This window comes from Cyprinodon variegatus, unplaced genomic scaffold (genome assembly GCF_000732505.1).
Source record: "Cyprinodon variegatus isolate N-32 unplaced genomic scaffold, C_variegatus-1.0 Scaffold1440, whole genome shotgun sequence".
Lineage (NCBI taxonomy): Eukaryota > Metazoa > Chordata > Actinopteri > Cyprinodontiformes > Cyprinodontidae > Cyprinodon > Cyprinodon variegatus.
In genome coordinates, this window is record NW_015151893.1 from 133,613 (window position 1) to 144,009 (window position 10,397).

The 10,397-nt window shown below is 40.9% G+C and overlaps 1 protein-coding gene across 1 annotated transcript in view; it reads right to left on the bottom strand.

The window, feature by feature from the left end:
* Positions 1–4,911: 4,911 nt before the first annotated feature.
* LOC107103413 (GTPase IMAP family member 8-like) overlaps positions 4,912–10,397 on the bottom strand; it is a 14,923-nt gene continuing 9,437 nt past the window's right edge. Inside the window, exons 4-5 of the mRNA XM_015403115.1 lie at positions 8,207–8,899; positions 4,912–8,112 (exon numbers count right to left, since the gene is read on the bottom strand). Of these exons, the coding sequence (XP_015258601.1) occupies positions 7,484–8,112; positions 8,207–8,899 (1,322 nt within the window). The 3' untranslated portion in view covers positions 4,912–7,483. The remainder of the gene's footprint in view (positions 8,113–8,206; positions 8,900–10,397) is intronic.

Consider the following 10,397-nt stretch of genomic DNA (forward strand, 5'->3'; position numbering starts at 1 on the left):
TCCAATTTCGTTCCTCCTCTATTTAAGAAACATGTCTGCCATTGTTTTAGGTTGGTGTGGTTTTGTTGATGTCCTGCACAAGAAGAAATTAAAATTTTGTCTGCTGAAAACTCTACAAAGCATGTTCTTCTGTCAACCAGTTTGGGTCCCACCTCCAAGACTGCTTGGCCTCCTGACAAGCATGTGACAGATATACATGTGTATTAATATTTTTGGAGGAAACACTCTGTTTCTGTTAAAAAGTTCTGTAGCTCATTGGTTAATTTAAGATGGGTGATTTACCATTTGGTGTTAATTTATGTTGCCTGATTTAGTAATATTACTGATCAAGCTTTTTCTAACATTGTACAGTATAAAAAAATAATAAAGTGTCATAATCCTGGCGCTGATGGTTGTTTTTGTTCCTCTGTTCCTGCTCACCTGCCTAATTGGCCCTGTGGCTGATTACTGCCAATCTGATTCACCTGGTCCCTGCAGCTATTTAGGCTGTTTGCTTTCCTGCCATCAACGTCGGATTATTCAAACTGTCAGTGTGAGTTACCCAAGCTGTCAAAGTAAGTGTTCTGTTCTGTGGAATTCTTCTCAGTTTTTTGCCCTTTTCCCTGTCTGCCCTGCTCAGTTTGGTTTTTGGCCTGACTGCCTGGAGTTTGCCTGTTATCGAACTTGGACTGTTTTTCTGACCTCTGCTTGGATTCTCCCTGGATACCTCTTCGGCTCTCGGATCACCTGGTTTCTGACCCCGCACTCAGAGGAAACCGCCGACCGCGGCTCAGGAGGAGGCTCAGCGGAGGCTCAGAGAAAACCGCCGACCGCGGCCCAGGAGGAGGCCCGGAGGAAACGGCCGACTGCAGCTCCACCCCAGGAGCAGGGGAGACCACCGATTGTGGCTCCACAGGAACACAGGAGGCCGCCGATTGCAGTTGCACTTCAGGAACAGGGGTCCTTGGACGGCCCCAGATCTCCTGCATTCGACGATTCCACTCCTCATCTCGTCGACGCCGCTCCATATCCCATTTACGATCCAACTCCTCATTACGTCGACGCCGCTCCATCTCCAACTCCTCATTACGTCGACGCCGCTCCATCTCCAACTCCTCATTACGTCGACGCAGCTCCATCTCCAACTCATGATCCAAAAAACGTCGGCACAACCTCTCCCTCACGACCTGCTGAGAGGTCTCAGGACGGCTCGGGGCCAACTCAGGGGTCTCTGGACGGCACGGGGCTAACTCAGGGGCTAAAGCGGCCACTAACTCATCATAGTGACGACGCAGCGCCTCCCACCTGGGAGGGAGCGGACGGCGCTGAGCGGGCCTCACCAGGTGAGCATGGAAGGAGTCTGCTGGGCTAGTCTGTTGGCCGGATCGTTCTGTCATGATTTAGCAGGTTACTAGCCCAAAATGCAGAAACTCCACAGACTCTGAGGCAGGATTAAAGTCCAATGTTTATTTGGATCAGCACAGGGTTCTGCCCTGGAAGGCAGAGGAGACAGAGTACAGGTTAAACTCAGGGACAGATAAATAAACAGAAACTCACAGGTTAGCTGGTTAGAAAGGCTGGGTTTAACAGGCACAGAAAAGCAGATTCAGGCAGGCATGGCAATGGCTTGGCAGAGCAAGGCAAGACAGAGCATGGCAGTACATGGCATGGAAAAGCATGGCAACGATCCGGCTCAGAGTGAAGCTATCAAACAGCTTATATAAAGGAAGGGATCCACACAGCCCTCTGGAGGGCAAACCTTTGGATCCCAACAGTTTGTGAGGTTCAGACATCTTCATTGTTTGTGGGTGACAAAATACTTATTTTCCATCACAGTTTACAAACAAATCCTGGAATCTGGTTTCCTGGATTTTCTTTCTCATTTCGTCGCTCATAGCTGAAATATCCCTATAATGAAAATGGCAGACATATATCATCCTTCAAAGTAGGAGAACTTGCTCAATCACTGCTTGACTAAATACTTTGTTGCCGTACTGTTTTTCTAAAAAGTATTATTTTAAAGGCCACAAGTAAAGAGGTTTCATGTTTTTATGTTGTCTTTAAAAATGTAATTCTTTTTTCATCACTTCCTTTCAGAAATGGATGATGAAATTCCTACTGTTGTTATTGATAATGGGTCTGGGGCGTTTAAGGCTGGTGTTGCTGGAAATTACGCTCCCTCCCATGTCTTGTAATCTATTTATGGCTACCACAAATACAGGGTAAAGTTTCCATGTAAACATGTATTTTAAATTCAAATATGTTTAAGTGTGAAACATTATTTTGTCTTTTTTTTACAGGATGCAACAGTGAGTATGGGACACTGCCAGACGTGGCTGCTTGGGACCAAACTTTAAGTTTACATAGATACAGACCTATGAAACTAAACTCTCAGACATTTCTTCACGTATACAACAGTACGGTTGTGGAAGCAGGACAAGTCTTAAATCTAAAAGACAAATCTTGAGGTTCACAAGAAATTAAGCTGCAGTGTAAAATGAGACATTCATACTTTTCACCGTCACCCTTTCTGTTTGCCATATCCAGTATTCCTTCACAATTTTATTCTGTATAAAATATATTTTCTGTTTTTTTCTAGAATAATTTATTTTCATCTGTTATTTCATTGCCTTTAATATAAAATATTTTTTTGCTCTCCGACTGAAACATTTAACTCTACCTAAACAAGTGAAAACATTAGAGCCATACTCTGTTGTCTACATATACACAACCTGTCAGTTAGGCTACATACAGCTTATAAAATAAGTAGGGCTGGGCGATATATGAAAAAAAGCTTATCGATAAAAAAAAATGCATTTTGATCGATATCGATAATTATTGAAAAGATTTAAAACCATATTCAAAGAACTAAAGCCTAGTGAAAAGTTGGATGCTTTGGAGAAATTGGGAGCCAGCCTGTAAGAGATGTCTAGTATGTCATGCAGAAGATTAGGGATGCAAAGATACTTATCTGTGTAGAAACCAAGACTGTAGGAAAGGGAGCTCTGCAGACCACAAACTTTTGCTCGGCCTCAAAGTTCCATTGTATTTTGTCTGTTATTGCCATAGGGGAGGAGTAGATCAGATCTAGCAATGGCTGTGTTTTTTCATCAAAGTGAGGGAGCCAAGCTCGGCAATAATTACACAGCCCGAGAAAAGGCATAATCTGTTTTTTTATAACTGGTTTTGGATGATCAGCAATGGCCTTTTTTCTTCTTTCTAGAATACGTTTTCCATCAGCAGACAATGAATGACCTAAATAAAGAGGTTCCTGTCTCATCCATTGCAGCTTATCTTCAGAAACTTTATTTCCTATTTTGCAGAGGTGATGCATTAACTGGAGTGAATCAGCTCTGCAACCATCCTCTGTCTCTGCTGCTACTAAAATGTAATCTACATAGACAAGAATTTGACTGTCACATTTGGGAACAAAATCATCCAGGCATGCCAGAATAGCTTGGGTAAAAATAGTAGGGCTATCCGCAAAGCCTTGGGGAAGTCTGGTATATGTATACTTTCTACCCTCAAATATGAAAGCAAACCAATATTGAGAGTCAGGATGAATTGGTACTGAGAAAAAAACATTACTCAATTCAATAACTGAAAAATACTTGTTTTCAGGGCTTAAAGTGTTTAACAGAGTGTGCGGATCAGGAACATTAGGAGCTCTGGTCTGTACAGCTTGATATACAGCTCGCAGGTGCTGAATTATTTTCCAATCATTTTTATTAGCCTTTTGGACTGGAAAGATGAGAGTATTGCATGGGGAATCGGGGCATGGTCTGATTATTCCTGCCATGAGTATTTTTTTTTTTACAGCTGGTCTGATACCCTCCTGTGCTTCCTTCTTTAGAGGGTGCTGTTTTATTCTGGGCCTCCAATGTGATTTAGGTTGAATGGTAACTGGAGAAATCGTTGTAATTTCCCAAAAGCTCCAACTGAAATGAACTGCTCCAACCGACAACGAGCAAGTGACAAGTAATCTCACGATATGTTACAAGCTATATAAGTTAGTTATAAGTTATAAATACGTTATATGCTAAGTTAACAGCCTGTTAACAAAATATGATGGATTAACCTGCCCCAGCTGCCTGCCACCAACTGAAGCCATATCCAAGCTTGGGCAACCCCCTTAGAGTGCATGGGACTCTGACCCAAAAAAATAGGCAAAAATCTTACTTGGTCTGCCTGTCCTTGTTCTGGTATCGGATCCCGTCAATCCGTCGTTGGCAGAACGAGTTTGACCTACGGTGCTGGCCTGGCGAAGAATTCACTTCCTTGGACATTGAAACGGGCCCCTTCTGATGGGACACTGACTACCGGTAGCTTTCAGAGTGTCTTCCTCCCTCAGTCAGCGAGCAGGAATGTTGGGATGCGGGTCATGGCACCAAGATGTTAGGGTTGTTAAGTTTATTATTATAATATTGTTTATAGAAAAAAAAAAGTTGAAGTTGAGTTAGAAGATATTGTAGTATGGCTTGTAGTCTGGTAATATTCAGTTTGTATTATGCTTATGGGTGAGCTACAGTGAAAATGTTTGTTTTGAACTAATTCAGTTTTTGTTGGTCAAATTGTTTTTGTTTTAAACTAATACACTTCTGTTTGTCAATTTTTTTGAAAGGTTTTCAAACTCAATTTCAATCCTAGATCTCAAATAAAAAACAAAATGGGAAGGATTTGAGTTGTGCCTGGCGTCCTTCTTGGTGATGACCAGCCGTTTTCAAGTTTTGGCATGAGCTGAAGCTAGAAACCCCACATAACTTGACACGGTCACAAGTACAGAGTAATTAAATAAACTCTTTGTATTTAACCCATCCCCTTGGGGAGGAGTGGGCTGCCATTGTGCAGCACCCAGGGAGCGGCGTGGGGGTTAAGGCTCTTGCTCGGGGACCCAGAGATGCAGTCTGTGGGACTGGGGCTTGAAAGCAGAACCTCCTAGGGCAATGCCCTAACTACTAGGCCACCAACACCCTGCAGTGAAAATTGCATTTTTTACGATGATCTTACATTTTTTTAGAACCAAGCAGAAATTGATGGAGTCAGTCTGTATTATTGATTATACTGTAGATTATTGGGATGTATTCCAAGACATGAAAGCCTTTGGTTAATGCCTCCATGTACCGGATAGGGATTTCCATGGCTCTTTGAGGTTGGTCACAATCTATGAAGTAATTACTCTACACCTTAGCTTATGTGCAGCAGACAAACGTCTGTCTTTTTGTGTTCAGACTTTTTTTTATGTAGGTGATGAATAATTTCACTGTCTAAAGCTTTCTGACATCATGGGGCCTACAGTCTGCAATATAGAGACTTTTTAATTTTCATGTACACGAGGAAATGGGGACAAAGCATTTGGTTTTTCTTCTACAGTACCATAAAAAAGTTTGCAGTCAGAGCCTGAAAGGAGCATACTGATTAGGGTTAAGGGGTTGGGACGGACTGCAGTACCACATTCCCCCATCTTTTTTTTAAGGCCTTCTCTGACACTAAATGAAAATGTGTATCAATGACTTTATGCTAAATTCCCCATATTTACCTTGTTACGCTTTTCTCTGTGATGCATACGCTAATGGCAAAGCAATAATTCAGAAGCACAGAGGCTTAAAAAAGCAAGGTCAAAAACAGGAAATAACCTCTTACACTTATTTTCAAGTCTTAATTAAAAGCAGTTAACATAAAACAAACCAAATGAAGCAATTCATCCATGAAACATCTATTTTTATACACATTTCTGCTTTGAGTTAAAATAATTACATATACAATATTCCTATATTTATGCTTTTAGTAGTCTCCAAACAATGCATCTGCCTTGAGTGTTTAATCACATTGGACTATCTAAAGAAAACCAGTTTTGCAAAAAAAACACAAAAAATGAAAAATGAAACAATAAATGTTACAGAATAACTGGCAGAAGAAATGATAGAAAACAATTACAGAATGCTTTTTGTATTTTTTTATTTATTCCAATTTCACTTTCTAAGCCCTGGATCAGTCTCTGCAAAGACAACTTGCAGATATCAGGTTTCAGAACACAAGACAGAAGACAAAACATTTATGATCCAGAAAAAGTTTCTCAACCAACTGCTACATCTTGATCAAAAACCTATTTAACTTTCACAGAAGGTGTCTTATCTGTAATTTTTTTTATATCATTCCTCTTTATAATTTAAAAATCCTTAAAATATTAATACTTTTCATTGCTGAATGTGAAAAAACACAAAATCATCAGATAACCAAATATTTTTTTCTTCCTCTGGAGTTAAGTTTTGTTCAAAGTTAAGTTATAATAAATGTTATGCATAATAGATGTAATGCCAGGAACAAAAAAAAAGACCATCAACTAATAGTATTTTAACCTCTTTTAAGTCTGCCTCTGTCTTTTTTCGGACAAATTCAAATATAAAAAATGAAGCTGAATTAAAGTTTACAGATATTTACATCAGAATGAGTGTTCACCAGACACCAGTGGCCCCCATACAGCTAACAGCTACAGCATCATCAGCACCATGCAGACCCAGATTAACCCAGATCCCGATTCTGCTATACTGTTTGGAATCTTTGAGGCATGCTCTGTATCTGCTGATTTAGGAGTGAATGCTGGAAATCAATGACTCAGTGTAACCAGCTGGATCTCCTTGTAGTTAGAAAACTAACTGATTTGATCAACTGAGTATAAACATCCTTGAGCTGGTGAGTTGTAAATTGAGACTTTTTGTAAAATTAACTAATTTGAGTTGTTCAGAGTGTTGGATCCTCCTGGAAGAGCTTGATGAGTCTGGCTTAATATTGATCAAATTGGGGGCATATTAAGCCTGTCCACATCTTATTTTGGATGGTGTTCTAATCATTTTTTGGATCATTGATTTTTTTACAGAAATTCTTAGTTTTATATCACCATGACATTTCTTTTGTATTTCAAGGATCTGCTACTATCCTATTTGTTGTATTCATATAATATTTCTTAGAGCTGGATTCTTCAGCCTGTTTTCTGGCCTGTTTCAGATATTTTTCCTCTAATTCTTTTTCCATTCTCTCCTGATCATATTGTTTTGTTTTATTTTCATATTTTTCTCTTTCTTTGTCTAAGTTCTCTTGAAGCCTCTTTAGTTCTTCTCTTCTTTCTTCATCCTCTCTGTGTCGTTTTTCCCACCACTCCTTCCTCTCCTTCTCCCAGACGTCTCTTTTTTTCTTCCATCCGTTTTCTCATCTCTTCCAGTTTTCTGTCAGTTGTTTCCTTTTCTTCTGATTCCATCTTAATCTTTTTTGTCGTTCTGTTTCCCACTGTTGGTGTTGTTATTCCTCCTCTTTTCTTCTTCTCTTATCTGTTGTTTTTTCTTGATGATGTTTTCTTCCGTCTCTAAGTTACTCAGCTAATTGTTTTCTAATTTTTCTTTTCATTGCTTCTTTTTCTTCTTCAATTTTTCTTTTTCAGCTCCTCTTTCAGTTTTTTTATATCTTCTTCTTTTTCCTTCAGGATTTTCTCCATTCTCTTTTGTATCTCAGCTTAGGTCTCCTGCAGCATCTCGTTTGTGTAATAGCGGCCTCCATTTTCCCTCACCATGATGTCGACCTTTCTGATCAGCTCTCTGACTTGTAATCGATTCCATTTCCCATGGTTGTTAAACACATGGTATCTCCCTCCACAGTCTCTGATCAGCTTCTTGCAGGGTTCCTCACAATTCTTTTCCACATAATCTTCAATAGACTTCTCCTCATACTCCAGATCATCTCCTCTAGTAAAAAGAATTATGGTGAATTTTTCTGAATTTTTACCAAACACCTTATGGATGCGTTTTAAAGTCTCGTTCTCCTCTTCTGTAAATCTGCCGATTGGAATCACCACCAGGAAGACATGTGGACCTGGAGCCAGAAGACTGGTGCATCTCACCAGCTCCTCACTGACTGCTTCATGGGACAAACTGTTTCCAAATAAACCAGGAGTGTCAACAACCACAACAGGGCGACCGTTGACTAAACCTTGCTCTTTCTGACAGCGTTTAGTTACTGATCTTTGACTTGATCCAAATGTGAACACTTTTTTCCCCAGAATGGTGTTTCCTGATGAACTCTTTCCATTCCCAGTTTTCCCAATCAGGACAATCCTTAGACACTCTGGGGTGTTTTTCTTATCACCTGTAATAATAAAGCATTTGGCAAAAAGTTTAAAGCAAGTTCAAAAGATAGAACCAGAAGTCAAGTGTCAAAAAAATGAAGAACTGATACTCACTGCCCATCTTTTCTGTCTTTAATTCTTCTAGTTCTTTCTGTTGTTTCAGTAGTCTTTCCTTTTGGACATTTGCAAACATTACTGTTGTGTAGCTCTGTGTTTTATTATCAGATATGTTTTTCTCTCCCACAATGTCCAACAGTTGGGGGATCTGCTTTGGATCCTTGATGTTGAGAACAGCATATCTTCCTCCACAGCTCTGAAGGAGCTCCTGGATGTTTCTATCAGTCTCTATGACGTTAACATCTACAGCTGTAGGGTCTGAGTCCACAGTGAACAGGATCATGGTGAAGTCATTGACTCTAGAGCTGAATGTTTCCTGGATGGTCTGTAATTCTCCCTTGTCTTCATCAGTGAGGGGACCCACACGTAGGACCAGGATGAAGGCGTGGACACCTTCAGGATCACAGAGGGAGATACACCTGAATGATTCCTCCATCACTTCCTGCTGAGCTTTTCCATACAAGGCAGGCAGCTCCACCACAGAAACCCAACGTCCACAAACCTCTCCCTGGTTTCTAACACACTCTGATGAGTTGGAGGCTGAAGGAAGGTCTGTCTGACCTAGAATGGCCTTGGCTGCTGAGGTCTTCCCTGCTTTTTGTCTTCCAAACAGAACCAGGTTCAGGGGATGTTTAGCTTTTACAGTCATGGTTAAACCTTCATCCTCGTCTCGATCGCTCTCCTCTGCCACTGCAATTAGAAAGGCAGAAAAGTCAGAATAAAAATATTAAAACCAGAAAATAATATTGTTAAATGGCACTGTAAGTAGCCTGTACTAATTTAGTGCCTTCTTAAGTCAGGAGATTTGGCCAAAGCGTTTTACAGTGCATTTGGTCATTCAGCCTTTCACACAGATTGTGGTAAGTTACATAGCTGCCCTGGGGCTCACTGACAGAAATATGGCTGCTGTACACAGATGCCACCAGACCCTATAACCACCATTAGTAGGCAATTAGGGTGAAGTGTCTGGCCCAAGAACACAACAACACTGAGTTTCAAACCATCAACATTTTTTATTTTTGGACTGTGGGAGGAAGCTGTAGCCCGGAGAGAACTAACGCATGCCCAGGGAGAACATGCAAACTCCATGCAGAAAGACCATGGGCCAGGAAATGAACCCAGAACTTTCCTGCTGTAAAGCAGCAGTGCTACCAACGTCACCACTGAGCAGCCACAGCAACTTAGACCACATAAGATATGAGATGGATGATAACACTGGGTAAAAATTAAATATCGATGGCCCACAGATCAATAGAGTGGCAATACCCTGTTTTTCTGAATGTGGGTGGTTCTCCATTTAAGGACACGTCCAGAGAAGGAGCAGCACAGCAGGGGTCCATGTGATGTCATGGAGACCAGTGATGGGAGTAACGGCGTTGAAAGTAATGGCGTTACTAACACGTTACCTTTTTTTAGTAACAAGGTAATCTAACTAATTGCTTTGACTGTAACTATAACGCAGTTATCATTGCTGACACCCCATTACTGCACATAACTTGGGTCGCACAATTAACCTTTTTTTCATGATGGGACTCGTGAGCGCCTTGTCATGAGAGAGGGGAGGATGAAATTGGCTGATGTATAGTGAGATTCCTTCTGTCAGTTGGGTAGGTGGCTGTTTCCGCTGGCGGGTGTTAATTTACAGCACACACCAGGCGCGGATTCAGGCGGGGGCGCGGGGGGCGCGCGCACCCCCCTTTGGGATATGGCAAGCTAATTGGGCCAATAATCGTCCGTACAATAACGCGCAGTTTCAACCCGTATTTTACGCGAGCGCGCGTTTTTTACGTCACGCGCGCTCGCGTAAAATACGGGTTGGAACTGCGCGTTTTTGTACGGACGATTATTGGCCCAATCGGCTTGCCATACTACAATGCCGTCGTTGCGAGCACGAGGAGACCTGGAAGATTTAAGGCCAAACAAGAAAACCAGACAACCATCTCTTTTTAGATTCTGGTCCAATCCAACAGAAGGGTAAGTAGAAACCAACTTTATCACTTTATTTTCTATAGGCTTATGTCTATAATCTAAACAACACAGATTGAAATGTTTATATCTTGTTTTCTATTCTTCAGTGGACCTGGCACAACTACAGAAAATGTACAATTTAGAGTGTACAATTAACAAAAATAAGCAACATTAGTTGCCATTGACATGCATACAATAGTTATTTTGTAGTGTGTATTTT